Here is a 16514-nt window from a genome sequence, read left to right as displayed (position 1 = left end):
CACCCAGTTGGCCAGCCACCTACTCACCCTGGGAGACATCTAGTTTGGGTTGGCGGAAATTGTAATCTGATCACTGCATGACTGGTTCAGACCTCACTGGGTATAAAGCATGGACAAAGATACCCATCTGTGCTGCTTCTTCACTGAGAACTTGCTTTCCTGGCATGTTCCCCCAAAATTATGCCAAATACAGCGGATTGCCATCACAAATGGAATTCTCACCTTCAGAATGATCAAGTAATCCAGCAAAGCCTTGTCTTGCTTCTTCCACTGTGTTTGGAATTGAAAGCAATCCAGCTGTCTCTAAGGATAAAAAAGAAAACAAACATAAAAATAAACCATTCTTATATTACAAAGAGTGGGGGAAATTGACCATTTTTTTTAATACTAGAAATTTCATACAGATGGTGAGCTAATTTATATTTTCATTTTGACATTTATTTTCCCAGTAGGAGTGCCATATTTTAAGTCTGTTCAAAGTGGCCATCATCTGAAAATGTTGTAGGCATATCTATAGATAATGTTCTCACCCAATTGGCATGGGTTAAGGACTCAGGAATGCTAGCTCCCCTTCTCCTAGACCACCCCAACCAAGGGGCACTTGGGATATGAACCTGCTGCATGAAAATTGACCTCCTATCCTTCCTTCTTCCCATCCCTCCCCACTCAGGGCTACTTTCTACAGAACTGGCAAAGGGGTCTTCCTTTATTGTGAATTTGACCATGCCAGCCCCTGCTTAAATAAATCTTTCAGGACTGCATATGGCCCTCAGAATTGAGTTAAAACTCCACTATTAGCAGGGTGTCAAAGTCATCCTTGATCTGATCCTGCTTGCTCTCCCTGCCTCAGCCCTGGTCTCTCCAGTTCTCTGCACTCTGACCTGGGGTCATACTAAGCCATGTATCTTCCAAGATGTGACTCTCCCTCTCTCACTGCCGGGCATTTGCATCACTGCCCACTCTGCCTGGAAAACCCACTGCCTCTCTTCATCTGACTCATGCCTTCTTTTCCATTTTGACTTACAGTTTAGTTGCAATCCAGTGATAACACTATTTTGCCATATTAAAATATGGCCAAAGATGCTTTTACCTAAAACTTTTAGAATGCTGTAGCTTCACTGATTATTCTCGTATTTGCCCATGACTTTCAGTCTTACTGAACATGTTCCATCTTAGATATTTTCCCATGTTGTTCAATGAAAATACATATTAAAATTCTAAAACAACCTAACCTGACAAAAACATCAGCAATCCCATCTACCCACAAGTAATGATTCTTTTTCACATATGGAACTTTCCACTAAAGTGTCTCACTGACTCTGGCCACATCCACGTGTGCTCCTGTCATGCCCTGTCACATACACTCCAACTCTGAAACAGCAATCCCCAAAACTCGATGTGTTCTATTTCATTTATTTATTTCACAATTGAATAAATTCTAACACCTGAACTACAAAATTGAGTTATAATCCAAATGTTAAAGAAGGTGGTAATATTAAGTGCCAGAGGAGATACAGGTATGTGAGATTCATCTGAGATTTCTTAGTGTTTACAACAAAGACAAAATAGAAGACCTATCTTTGGATCCTAGTCTCAGTTTAGAGGTTCTCCCAATTTGGGGAATAATGAAGAGAATTTGTCCTTTGTTCTGGAAGCAAATAGCCTTGAAGAAGGATGAGTTCCAGAGCAGTGGGCCCAGCACTTCCAAAATTCAGTCTGGAGTTGGCAGGTACTTTTCTCCCACTGTACTTGTTACCAGGACATCTTTGGGTTCACTCCACCTTTTCGTTTTCTCCTTCAGTGGAGTGTCACTTGCTTGAAATGGCTTTTGAGTAACTTCCTTTTAAGATGTTTTCCACAGTACTACTCCTTTCCTTTGAGACTTGAATTTAATTTTGTAAATGGATTGAGTTTTCTTTTCCTTTTAATGAGAGCCCTTGTTGTCATATCGTCCATCACTTTATCCGTCCATATTTGTGCACCTTTTATTCACGTCACCCATTTATTGACCACATTGTTAACTTCTATAATTTCTTTTATATATATTTAAATAAAATTAACTCTTTCCCATAGCTTTCTTATTTGAGGAAATTTCTATGCTAATTTATTTAAGGCCTCATAAATCTAACCACTTCAATACATTTTGCCTGCTTACACTACTAGTAGACAAAGAACAAAATGCATAGATGCTTTTTCCTTTTAAAAGAAAGTTCAAATTTAGAAAAGTTGGACAAAACCAGATGCGATGTCTTACTGTTTTTTATTGCTTCATTGTTCTGGAACAAAATGGCCCCTGCCTGCTTGATATAATTAATTAGACACTTAATTTAGGCATAAGCAGCTTGGAGCTGGCTCTAGCGGCAAACAGGGGCCCCACCATTTCCAAGCTGGTTACTCTCAGCAAATTACAAAGCAAGTATGGGCTTCAGTGTCTTTCTTGGTCAAATATAATTGTTGGGAGCAGGAAATGAGAAGACACCTAACAAGGCACTTTATTAACCTCTTGTCTAGCCCTCCTTCTCCTGCCTTTTCAACAAGTATTTCAGGAAGAGTTAATGAGAACTAGATGATAAAGCCACAAACACCATCCTTGGTCTCCTGTCCCTAAAAAAAAAAAAAAAAAAAAAATTAACTGGAATTGAGTAATTAACCCCTATTATTTAAAAAAAAATATGTGAATATGTGGATCATGTATGTCTACTGCTAATATATGTAAATGATGAGAGTTTGTTTGACCCAGACATGCCACTGATTTGATAGAATATTAGTGTGCAACTGTTAATCTGGAATTGCTCCATATTCCTCAGTTTTGATTACCAAATTTGGAATCAAATGGAGTTCTGACTGTAATCACAAGGAGCTCAAATACAGGAAGATGCTACTTTCCCTGATGCTTTGTTTTTAGTTCTACTGACAGCAGATTAGTCAGTAAGCACTTAGGAGGACGCTTTCCACCGAGCATCAGCCTTGGGAATGCCTTGGCTGTTTTTTACAAACAAGCTAACCAGGTAGAAAGTCATTTTCAGCTGAAGAATCCTGTAGCATGATCACTTTAACTGTAGTTACTTATTTGGATATCATTTTCTTTCTTTTTTAAAAATATTTATTTGTTTCTTATGGCACACTGACTCTAGTTTTGGCCTCTGGGCACCAGAGTGTGCAGGCGCGGTAGTTGCTGCCTGTAGGCTCAGTTGCTTTACAGCATGTGCGATCTTCATTCCCTGACCGGGGATGGAACCTGCATCCCCTACATTGCAAGGCAGATTCTTAACCACTGGACCAGCAGAGAAGTTCCTGCATACCATTTTTAGTTATTTACTTTTCAATCTCTTTTCTGACATCCTGCAGACATGAATGTCAAGACATTAGGGAGATCCAAGACCCAATTTTTACCACGGAGCTTGAAGTAATTTTGATGAATTCCATAGATGAAAGATGGCTATCATTCTTCAACTAGAAATGCAGAGTCTCACTGTTTGAAGAAGTTGTAATGATCTCTAGTCTAGTCACATATTTGAAGCTTAAATTTGCTCCAGTACTTCCCAGTCAAGTGAGATTCAACCCTTCAGAGTATCCTTAGACAGCTCTGGCTACGAAAAAATTCTTCTGTCTCTTTAACCCCCATTGCTTCTACCCTTGGCTCCAACCTCTGTTGGGGATGTAAGAAGCAGCTCTACTCAAACTTACAATGGTGCAAACTTCTTGAGAGCAGGAACTACATCCACTATAGCTTCTAGTAACTTGATATGTGATTGCTGAATGAAGTTCAAAGCAGATTTTGTTCTTCATTTTGATATATATCTCACAAAAGAGCAAATCATAAGTATATTTAAGTTCTGAGAAAGCATCACATAAAATCACTGATTTTATTATCTAAATGCTACAGCTGATATATTTTATTCTCTCAATTTTCTAATTCAAGCAATTTTTATCTGTCTTATGTACTGCAGTTTCCCTTCATTATAAAATAACATAATGACACTACAGATATTTATTAGACATCACATGTGCAGGACAGACTGTCTCAGGCACAAAGGAGTTGAAACCCTACTGAAGTAGGCATTCTGGATTCCAGCACCACTAACATCTGAGTGACCCTGACTCTTGATTCCTCTTCTGCAAACTGCAAGGGTTGAACCAAATATTCTCTTAAAGTTCTTTCCATCTTCACAAACCATTTGCATTTTTGACTCATTTGTCCCTGTCAGAGAACACAGACCTCTGATTTCCAGTTCAGTTATCAATTTATATTGCCAGTAACTGTCCATATGTACACTATTAAAAGCTATGGCTGATTTTTCTTTCCTTTTTATCATTTCAGAACACTTTTCTTCAGGAAACAGTTCGTAGAGAGTGTGAAGAACGCTTTGAACTGACGGAGGCTTTGAGTCAAGCCAGAGAACAACTCCTGGAGCTCAGGAAGCTGAACGGACAGTTGCCGCTGTCACCGTGCTCCCTCAGCCAGGGCAGCCTAACCTCCTCTGCTGCAGCTGGGAGTGGTCAGGGAGAGAGAAGGCTTGCAAGACTGCACTCTGAGAAAGTAATCAAAATCCCTGGCCTGCCTGGAGTGTCGAAGCCCACCACTTCTCCAGCCTTTTCTCAGCCCAACAGGGTCAGCAGCTCAGGTTTGCCCACAGTCCCCCAGCCACATCCTCCCCGGGGTCGATCATCTTCAGTCAGTGAGACCAGGCAGAGACTGGCTGCTATTCTGAGGAGGAGACTGAGTCAGCAGTGATGGAGCCGAAGTCTGGAGCAGCTCCACACAGAGTCTCTGTCTTTGCCGGAGTTCACAGCCCCCACTGTAATTAAGAATGACAAACTTCAAATTATTTCTGCAGATTGAGAATGCATACTTAAGATATTTTTAACAATTGGACAAGCTAACGAATTGTGAAGCCACATTTTCTAAGAGGCCCTTGAAACTGCAACAGATAATGAAGTTGTTGGTATTCCAGACACCCAATCTCTGTATTTATGTATTGTGTGTTTCGATGTGCTCTATGAATATGCCCTTTTAGAGATCATAGGTAAAATTTTTCACCCATAGCATCTTTTCTACTTTTTTGCACTATTATAAGCAGATCTATTTCTACACCAAAAAAAAAAAGATTATATTGGTTTTGTTGGTGGTTGTTCATTTGTTTGTTGAATAGGTTAAATAGATGAAATTAGCATTCCAAATAGCAAATGAAAGGACTTTAGTCCTTAATTTGATCATTTTCAAACTGCTTATTAGTTCAAATATTCACAAACTTCATCATCACCAAATTTTCTCCATTTCACCTCACAATCTAATTGGTTAATCTAATTTCTTTTTAAGCAAGGTCAGTTGTAATGATAGGTAATCTTCAGGAAGACAAAGGGACAGCAACTCCTGTTCAAGAAAAAGATGGGTTATTTCTAAAACTATGGAGATGATTTTAAATAACAAGGAGCCTAGCCATGAAAGTCTTACTTGGTAGAGATTTTCTCCATTAAATGCTCTCTGGTTCTCCAGGTCAAGTTTTGGGTTTAACTGGCATTCTGTAGCTATTGTAGAGAACTAATTCAAGACAGTTTAGTAGAGGCACATAGTGCTAATTTGTGATTCAAATTTTATTACCCCTGGAAATGGTCATCTTGTTAGCATGTTTTCTATTTTCAGAGTGAAAAATTAAAACCAGAAACCAGACCAACTATTTTACATAATCATAAAGCTTTAGACTCCTCCTGTTTGTAAAAGGCAACTCTTTACCTTATGCTAGTGTTTGTCTATCCTTTTCTCCATGTAATAAACATGTGTTTTTCTTCTATAACTGATTTTATTCAAATCTTTCATCTGACTGCATCATGGATTCCCAAGCTTCTTACTCTCAGATTAGGATGATACTAACATGTGAAATATGGCACATAAAACTCTCTGCGGTTTGGCCACCATGTAGATGAGAGAATCTAAAGATACCTGGAATCCCTCCCATGTGCAAAAAAAAAAAAATGTTACTAAGCCAAATCAAGTCTATCTCCAGTTTTTCAAAGGATTGTTCTAATCAATCCTTTCAAAGGATTGATCTAATCTAGGCTGTTTCCAGAGAAGGCAATGGCACCCCACTCCAGTACTCGTGCTTGGAAAATCCCATGGATGGAGGAGCCTGGTGGGCTGCAGTCCATGGGATCTCGAAGAGTCGGACGCGACTGAGCGACTTCACTTTCAGTTTTCACTCTCATGCATTGGAGAAGGAAATGGCAACCACTCCAGTGGTCTTGCCTGGAGAATCCCAGGGACAGAAGAGCCTGGTAGGCTGCCGTCTATGGGGTCTCACAGAGTCAGACACGACTGAAGTGACTTAGAGAACATATCATCTAATGGTGGTGTGCCAGAAAGGATCTTAGAGGTCACCCCAACAATCTTTATTTTTGCCAGTTTATTCATGTTTTGTTGATGATTGTGTGCTCAGGCCTTGACTGTGTACTTCTGTGGTGGGTACGGCTGCTCCTTCCAGTGCTGCTTCTGGGTCTTCAGATTCTCTTCCTGCTTGTTGAAGCGGTGGTGCATGGCACAGATCCAGGGATTTATACTTCTTGCCCTTAGAGAATTTCCTGAGGTTCTCTTTCTGAGTCTAGTTAATAACAGTGAGAACATGGGCGATGGATTTGCTAGGAGACCTGGGTTCAATCCTGGGTTGGGAAGATCCCCTGGAGAAGGAAATGGCAACCCACTCCAGTATTCTTGCCTGGAGAATCCCATGGACAGAGGAGCCTGGCAGGCTACAGTCCATGGGGTCGCAAAGAGTCGGACACGACTGAGCGACTTCACTCACTCACTCACTCACTCACTCACTCAGGTCTTGGAGAGTTTGGAAGCCTCACCACCTATCGCTTTAGCGACGCGCAGCTGATACAGTGCCGCCTTGAGGTCCTCCGTTGTTTCAGCAGTTTCTCCTTGCTGCCAAGGTCTCAGGACTTTAATCTTAGCCACGGTTGTACAGGGGGCCGCAGATGACTTCTTGCAGGGAAAGAGCAACAGTCTCTTTACAAATAAGAAATAGATGCGCAAAAAAGTCTGACTTGGGTATGGTGATTCAGCTAGTTAGTGACTGAGCTTCCCACCTCATTTTTCCACTTACCAGAGAATCCCAAATCTCCATCTGACTTTTGTCAGAAGCTAATGAACTCAATTTTTAAGCTTAAATTTGTATGAAAAGGAAGCTTGACCCAAGGACGAATAATTATAAAGTAATAAGCGGAATACACTTTAAGATAAGTGTATATCTAGTAAAATACAAAATGTTGTTTTTCCCTGTGGTCATGTATGGATGTGAGAATTGGACTGTGAAGAAATCTGAGAGCCGAAGAATTGATGCTTTTGAACTGTGGTGTTGGAGAAGACTCTTGAGAGTCCCTTGGACTGCAAGGAGATCCAACCAGTCCATTCTGAAGGAGATCAACCCTGGGATTTCTTTGGAAGGAATGATGCTGAAGCTGAAACTACAGTACTTTGGCCACCTCATGCGAAGAGTTGACTCATTGGAAAAGACTCTGATGCTGGGAGGGATTGGGCAAGAGGATAAGGGGACGACAGAGGATGAGATGGCTGGATGGCATCACCAACTTGATGGACGTGAGTCTGAGTGAACTCTGGGAGTTGGTGATAGACAGGGAGGCCTGGCGTGCTGCAATTCATGGGGTCGCAAAGAGTCAGACACAACTGAGCCACTGATCTGAATATTTTCTTGTATGATGCCAGCAGTACTCATGCCACACTCTGGAGAGCACTCCACCAGACCTCAGTGTTTCTGATCTGGTGTTTGCATGTTCAGATTACAAATACTTATGACATAAAGTGGATGGCAAAAGCTGGTGGAACTTTTGGTAAAAGCACAAGAGAGGGAAGGGGGTTCAGGATGGGGAACACGTGTATACCCATGGCGAATTCATGTTGATGTATGGCAAAACCAAGACAATATTGTAAAGTAAATTTTAAAAAAAGAAAGAAAAAAAAAGCACAAGAGAATATTTGGACATCAGTCTTTGTTATATTTTACATGCTTTTCCACAGTCTTGCAACTTCAGCTCTCTCTTCAGGAACCATGTGTGTGTGCATGCATGCTAAGTCACTTCAGTCATGTTCAGCTCTTTGTGACCCCATGAACTGCAGCCTGCCAGGCTCCTCTGTCCATTGGATTCTCCAGGCGAGAATAGTGGAGTGGGTTGCCATGCCCTCCTTCAGGGAATCTTCCCAGGGTTCAAACCCAAGTCTCTTATGTCTCCTGCATTGCCAGGTGGGTTCTTTATCACTAATGCCACTAGAAAGCCCATGGAGATACATTTGGGGAGGGGGGCTTGGGTCTTAGTTGCAGCAGGGGGAGATCTTTGAGTGCAGGCTCTGGAGCACTTGGGCTTGGTTGCTCCGCAGATTGTGGGATCTTAGTTCCCCAAACAGGGATCAAACCTGCACCCCCTGCATTGCAGGGTAGATTTTTGACCACTGGACCACTAGGGAAGTCCTCCCATAAGCTTTTCTAAAGTGATATAAAGACCATGCATGAAAACCTGGTTTCTTGGTTTGTTGTTAACACTGTTGTTTTCCAGTGAGTAACTGGGTAAATATCACTCTGAGAACAGACTCATGATCTTGCAGTCAGGCTGCATTATATTCCACAAGTGTGTCAGAGAGGTGATTCCATGCATAAATAGAGACAATATTTACATTCATTTCGACCTAGACCATTTAAAGCAGTCCAAGTTGTGTGCTTATATCTTTTGAAAAAGACACTTAGAGAGGAGAATAGCATTAGAGTATGTAACCTAAGGCTTAAGCACACATTCAAATCTTCCTTGATTTTCACGCTGATTAACTCCTGGCATGAAAAAAATATCAGGAATATCAAGAAAGTAGTGAATATTTTGATAAAATAGGGGTCTCAAATGCATATAATGGATATTAAGTCTAACAGTTTTAATTTCCCTATAAACATTTATTTTCCATAACCTCAATGGAAGAATTTATAGGTATCTAGAGAAAAGAATATCATAGAAAATATTCCTTAGAAAATTATAATAGTTTTTTTTTTTTTCTTAAACTAGGATTGTAGACAACGATGGGAGAATTCTTCTATAGTTAACAGATTTCTCAAGCAATTTTTTTAAAGTTTATTGATTTAAATGACTATATTTATAGTTAGAACTACTTAAAAGTTATATGTTCTGGTTGACTGGAGGAGATATTAATATTGAAAATTATGTTATACTAAGATCTTTTAATTTTCTATTAATCTAAAGTTTTATAGTATTATATATTAGTTATAGCTCATTGCTTTTGATTAAGCAACAAATTTTCTCAAGTTTTATTTTTTAAAGTTATTACAATTATTATAATATTGTACTAGTAGACCAAACTAGTATCCTAAAAGGGTTAATTTTCTGAAGCTGAAAATTCCTAAACATCATGTTGACTTTTATTGAGCACAGAAAATCAATTTGGTATGTGCCCAAAGTTCACAAATCCTATAATAATTATGGATTTTTTTCTTTCATGTTTCAAGAAAATAACAGTTTTAATGATCTCAAACCATGATAGACAATAATGGGAGCATTCCTAAGGCAGTGCTTGTGGTACCTTAAGGAAGAAATTCTGCTTATTCTTTAGAAAATATTAACCCTTTGATTTCTGGTTCCTCTGCCTTTTCTAAATCCAGCTTGTACATCTGGAAGTTCTCAGTTCACATACTGTTGAAGCCTAGCTTGGAGGATTTTGAGCATTACCTCGCTAGCATGTGAAATGAGTGCAATTGTGCAGTAGTTTGAACATTCTTTGGCATTGTCCTTCTTTGGGATTGGAATGAGAACTGACCTTTTCCAGTCCTGTGGCCACTGTTGAGTTTAATAATAAACTGTGAAGCCAGTATAATTGTGTTACATCTGTAGAATATGAAATAAAAATTATTCACTTTTATATATTCTGAATTAACAGACAGAAATTTTTAGCAAATTTTTGAACGTTAGTTCAGTCTGAAACACACTAATCCTATGACAATATTTCATGATCCAGAAAGTTGAAAGTTCTCTTTCTTCTCTAGCATATAGTATAGTGCTTTATATCCATCAAGTGAGCAAAAAATGTACTAAAAATCCTTTACCTTCATATATATGTATATGAATACTAGATCACAGAGATTATGTGATTTGTCCAAAATAAACACTACATAAGACTAATGCTGCAGTTTCTGAGTATCTTGACCCATAGATGAATACTTAGGCCATATTATATATTCACTCTTTTCTTCAACAGATATGGAGAATTTAAAAAGCATTATGAAAGTTACAAAGATAATTAAGATGTACTACAGAAGCCCAAGAATTGTATAATGGAGGGCAGTGAGGAGCCGTATGTAGAGGTTATAATATAAGGAGGCAGGTGTAAGGAAGAATGTGCTATATGAGTTCAACTTCTTGGTGGAAGAATCAGGGAACACTTTAGGCAAGAATTGGAATTTACAATAGGTCTTAAAGAATGGAGTAGGGTTTTATAAAAGAAAGTATACCAGGTAGAGGAGATATGTAAACAGAGCTGTGGATATGTAGAAAATACTTGGTTAAGGGAAGAAATGGGAAACTGGAAAAGGTAGATTGACTCCAAAGCATGGAGGTGTTGAATAAGAACTCATCACAGAATTTTGACTGGAAGTGGCATGCACTTTGTTGAAATTTGGGAACATTGCTCTGGCAGGGCTGAATTGCAATAATTATAGAGTGAAAAGGCTGGAAGTGGAACACCAGTTGGTAGATTAGTAAAGTAGCCTGGACAAGAGTTAATGTTAAATTCTGAATAAAGATGTTGATAGTAGGAATAAACAGGAAGCAGCTGACTCAAATTCTATTCAGAAAGGGAAAGAATTTGTTCACTGTTAAATGCACTTTGAAATCATATCAGCCATTGCTACTTAGCAGTGGTGCAGTGTCTGAAATTGGTTCTAATTAAAGGAACACCCTTTATTTACAAACATTACAGCTTCTCTGAAAAATGTGAAATAATAGGAACTACATTTTTATTTGGGCAACAGAAAACTAACCCACAGACAGATTCAGTAGTCATAAGAATTCTTAAAGCAAAATAGAAATCTTATTAGTGTTCTAGAGAATTATGAGAGAGGAATGTGGAAAGTGACATGAAAAATAGGTATCATCTTGGCTCAAAGAATGCACAGCACACTCAGTGATGACCTTTGGGAGTGATACAATGCAGTAAAACGTTTTTCCAATTTTTGCTAACCATTTATGAGGGGAAATACAGAAAATAGCAGCCAAAATAAAAATAAGAATTATCTTAAATCCTTAAGTTTTATAGTTCTGAAGGGACCTGACCAGATCTGTAATTTTACAGGAGATAATAGGTCCCTTAGAGGTTGAATAATTTTCCATTATTTTAGCTGCTTGACAGCCAGCTTGATGAGACAGCCTGGGCCTCCAACTCTTGGCCACCTCTAGAATGAAAGAACAGTATCAGTGCTCTAAAGTTTTGCTACCTACAGTATTCCAGCAGGATCAGTGTCTCCTGGGAGCTTATTAGAAATGCAGAATATCAGGCCTCACACTCAAATTTGCTGAAAGAAATCTGATTTTAATGAGATCCGATGGCTCAAACAGTAAAGAATCTACCTGCAGGAGAACTGGGTTTGATCCCTGAGCCAGGAAGATCCCCTGGAGAAGAAAATGGCAACCCACTCCAGTATTCTTGCCTGGATAATCCCATGGACACAGGAGCCTGGCGGGCTACAGTCCATGAGGTTGCAAAGAATTGGATACAACTGAGCAGCTAACACTTTCAGGTGATTCATATACATGTTAAAGCATGAGAATCACTGCTCACAGTGGTGCCATTACCCTGGCATATTTCACCTCTGCAAGCTACGTGTTAGTGTTGGACAGAAATTGCCTCATCATATGCAGCTCCCTTAGACCTAATCTAAGACCACCACCCCCCACACCATGTGATCCCATTCAGCACCTCAGCTTCCAATGCACTCAAATTCTACTTCTTTGCCTCTTGACTATGAATCTGTAACTGTCCAGGAAAACTAGTGAATTAAAGGAAATCAGTACTCAGCCAATGTTCATAAATATCTTATGTCATCACCCAAATTTCTGAGCCTGCAAAGAACTAAAAATTTGTTATTTTTAAAACTCCAATAGAAATATTTTGATCATTGGCAAGTCATTGAGTAACCTTACATTTTAATCTCATAATAATATATATTTAGATATATGATTACCAAAAGAAAATTTGACAATGCTGTTTGTCTTTTGAGGCTTCTGAAACATAGAATATTTAGATAACTTCTTAGAATTATGAAGGAACTTAATGTTAATTAATTAATATTGCTGCTACCGCTAAGTCACTTCAGTCTTGTCCGACTCTGTGCGACCCCATAGACGGCAGCCCACCAGGCTCCCCCGTCCATGGGATTCTCCAGGCAAGAACACTGGAGTGGGTTGCCATTTCCTTCTCCAATGCATGAAAGTGAAAGGTGAAAGTGAATATTAATTAATATTAGAATATCATTATTCCCCCCAAAGTAGTTCCAATCACTTAAATATAAAACAGTAATTTGCAGTATTACATCTAGATCCATTTATTTTAAAGGTAGAACTAATAGCAACTGAATGAGAATTTGATTCAGATTCTCAAGGTATAAATCTGTATTTAATACAATAAGGCCCTATGTTCACTTGCTTGTGAGTGTTGTCAACTCATTATACAGCAGGGTGGCCGCCTTCTTTAACCTTTTTGAATTCAGAAAATAATGAAAGGAATTGACTTCATTTGCCAGTAAAAAGTTTTGAATACTTTTTATTAACATACTTATTGCCGATATTTAACTTGTTTGGTTATTTGTTATTAATATTAATCTATAATAATAGTTCAAATCCAAGAATTAGATATATATAATTTAGAACATTGAAGCATTTTTAAGGAGAGGTTTTCATATGACTTAACACTGGAAATATTTTTGTTTTCTGAAAAAATATGAACTGCATCATGGAAAAAAAAAAATCTACCTTTCTCCCCCAAGTGAGCTTGATGTGGTCTAACACATTAAAGGGATACCTCTGCCTTCTTAAAGTAAATAAATTCTACAGTTGCAATTTTCTATCTGAAACCTTAAATTTCTAGGGAGTAAAGTTTACTGCCAAGATTTAATTATAATTTATTTATCTGTTTTTGTCTGCATTGGGTCTTTGTTGCTCCACTGGGGCTTTCTAACTGATGGCAAATGAGGGCTACTCCAGCTGTGGTGTGCAAGCTTCTCGTTGCAGAGGATGAGCTCTAGGCGCTTGGGCTTCAGTGGTTGCAGCACGTGAACTTAGCAGTGTGGCTCTCAGGCTTAGTTGCCTCGTGGCAGTGGGATCTTTCCAGACAAGGGAGTGAACCCATATTCCTTGGATTGGCAGGCAGATTCTTAACCACCAGACCACTAGGAAGCCCTACTTCTTTTATTTAAAATGGAATTTCTAAAACCCAGGGCAGCCAGCTTTCCATTCTCTTTTGTTGCTTAGTCACTCAGTTGTGTCTGATTCTTTTCGACCCCATGGACTGCATTCTCTATTACTAGGCTTTCGAATGGTTGAAGTTTAAGCTGGGATCTCATGGGATCTCGAAATTAGAATGCTTTTGTTCTTCCAAGGGGCGCATGGTACTCAGTATAGAATTGAGGTTAGTGAGAGGAGATGAAGTTAGGGGGAAAGAATCCACTACCTTATTTAATAGAAGTGATTAGGTAAGGACTTATTACACATTCTTTCCAGAATTGTTAGTCAATATTTTTGCCAGTGTACCCTGAAAAAGAATGTTTTTAACTGTTTTAGGTTGACATCTAAAACAATTCATTATAAATTTAAATAGTTGCAAAGGACATTGTAATGATAACCAGTAAATTATAAATATGGACATTTAAAAATAAAACTGTTACTTTATTTTTATAATTGTAAACCTTTTATTGCTCTCCTATCCTATTGTTGTTTTTGTTCAGTCACCGAGTCCTGTCCTATTAAATTACTACAAAAACACATACGTAACTTTCCAAAGTTCTTCTGGATTGAGTTGTTACTACAGTTATATTTTTTAATGTGGAAGATTTTTAAATCCTTTATTGAATTCGTTACAGTATTTTTTCTGCTTTATGTTTTGGTTTTTTGGCCTCACAGTATGTGGGATCTTAGCTCCCCAACCAGGGACCCCATGCACCTCATGCCCTGAAAGGTGAACTCTTACCTACTAGACCACCAGGGCGTTCCTACAGTTATTATTAATATGCTACTGTTACAAAACATAAATAAATACTAAATTTTTATAAATAATTGTTAAGCATCAAAGTTAGGTTTTGTTGACAATGCATTTCTTGATAAGAAGAATCAATACCTAATGTTTCCCTTTACATGTAATGAAAAAGCAGGTAGATGCAGTCAAACATAATTAGTCTATACATAGGATCTTACTTGGGCCTTCCCCAGTGGCTCAGCAGTAAAGAATCCATGTGCGGTGCAGGAGACACAGGAGATGCAGGTTCAATCCCTGGGTCAGGAAGATCCCTTGGAGAGAAGGGAATGGCAACCCACTCCAGTATTCTTGCCTGAAAAATCCCATGGACAGAGACAGAAGGGTCTGGTGGGCTATAGTCCATAGTGTCACAAAGAGTTAGACACAACTAAAGTGACCAAGCACACACACACACACACACACACACAGGATCTTATTTACTTTATATTAGTTCAGTTCAGTTCACTCAGTTGCCAGGCAAGAACACTGGAGTGGGTTGCCATTTCCTTCTCCAATGCATAAAGTGAAAGGTGAAAGTGAATATTAATTAATATTAGAATATCATCCGACTCTTGGCAACCCCATGGACTGCAGCACGCCAGGCCTCCCTGCCCGTCACCAACTCCCAGAGCTTGCTCAAGCTCATGTCCATAGAGTCGGTGATGCCATCCAACCATCTTATCCTCTGTAGTCCCCTTCTCCTCCCACCTTCAATCTTTCCCAGCATCAGGGTCTTTTCAAATGAGTCAGCTCTTCACATCAAGTGGCCAAAGTATTGGAGTTTCAGCTTCAACATCAGTCCTTCCAATGAATATTCAGGACTGATTTCCTTTAGGACTGACTGGTTGGATCTCCTTGCAGTCCAAGGGACTCTCAAAGAGTTTTCTCCAACACCACAATTCAAAATCAATTCTTTGGCACTCAACTTTCTTTATAGTCCAACTCGCACATCCATACATGACTACTGGAAAAACTATAGCCTTGACTAGACAGACCTTTGTTGGCAAAGTAATGTCTCTGCTTTTTAAAATGTTGTCTAGGTTGGTCATAACTTTCCTTCCTAGGAGTAAGCATCTTTTAATTTCATGACTGCGGTCACCATCTGCAGTGATCTTGGAGCCCCAAAAAATAAAGTCTGCCACTGTTTCGCCATCTATTTGCCATGAAGTGATGGGACCAGATGCCATGATCTTAGTTTTCTGAAGGTTGAGCTTTAAGCCAACTTTTTATTAGTAGGAGGAAGAAAATATTAAACATTTTATGGTGAAATAAGATGAGAATTTTACTGTATTATAATAAACATTTCAAACAGTATTAGTAAAAAATTGTTTTAACTACTTCATTAAATAATAATGGCCAACTTGAAAGATTTCATAGAAATTTTATCTAGCATATCTCAAAAACTTCCATAGTCTAAGAAAACATTCTAAGGACATTTAAAATAATTAGTAATGCTATGCTAACCTATACTGCATTGCTATTTAAAATCTCTTTTCTTTCCATCTAAGGATGTATCCTGGAAACAAATATCCAGAAGACCTGAAAAGGCTACTTACATTTAAATGCATTGCAGGAAGGGGCATTTTTAACACTCAGCTTTTCTTACTAATGTTAATTTTGCCTGACTTTCCTGGAACTATCCTCCAAGGGCATACTTTGATGAAACCAAGTCATAAAAAAAGAGACTCATTAGTCTAAAATTGTCTGACTCCCATTGCTGCAGTCTACCTTGTATGTGAACTCAAAAAACCCCAGCATGGACTAAAATATTGTTCCTAACATGACACATTATTTCAAAGGGAGTCAGGGAAACATAGGAATGTCTATGAACTTAAGATCATCAATTCCTTCAAGTATCCCTGGGGTACACATGCCTCATGTTACAGGCCACTCTTCTAACTTAGCAAGTCAAGTCAACCAGAATCTTGTTTGCATCGAAGCATTAGAACTTCTGGGCAGAACTGAGTAGAGTACCTCTGGTCAGAAGGTTGGACTCTCAGACCTCAGATACAAGACAAGAATCTGTGTTCCCCTCCCGCCATGAGTGCAGAATGTCAAGAAGAGGACCTGACAGCCACCTCCTGCCTCTTCTGGTCGTGAGCCGAGATCACAGAAGAGGAAATTTCTGAGTGCAGCATCACCGGGGCCTGATGGTTCTCTGTGACCATGTCCCTGTGGACTCTTAATATACTCTTTTTTTCTTATTTCTTTTTCTTAATAT

At 38.9% G+C, this 16514-nt stretch overlaps 1 protein-coding gene across 1 annotated transcript in view; it reads left to right on the top strand.

Annotated features, from left to right (window-relative positions):
- Positions 1–14151, top strand: part of LEKR1 (leucine, glutamate and lysine rich 1) — a 192128-nt gene extending 177977 nt beyond the window's left edge. Inside the window, exon 11 of the mRNA XM_005902068.2 lies at positions 4322–14151. Coding sequence (XP_005902130.1) covers positions 4322–4735 — 414 coding nt within the window. The 3' untranslated portion in view covers positions 4736–14151. The remainder of the gene's footprint in view (positions 1–4321) is intronic.
- Positions 14152–16514: the final 2363 nt, after the last annotated feature.

Source organism: Bos mutus, chromosome 1 (genome assembly GCF_027580195.1).
Source record: "Bos mutus isolate GX-2022 chromosome 1, NWIPB_WYAK_1.1, whole genome shotgun sequence".
Lineage (NCBI taxonomy): Eukaryota > Metazoa > Chordata > Mammalia > Artiodactyla > Bovidae > Bos > Bos mutus.
The sequence above is the reverse complement of the archived record's forward strand: the minus strand, read 5'-3'. Positions and strand labels throughout refer to the sequence as shown.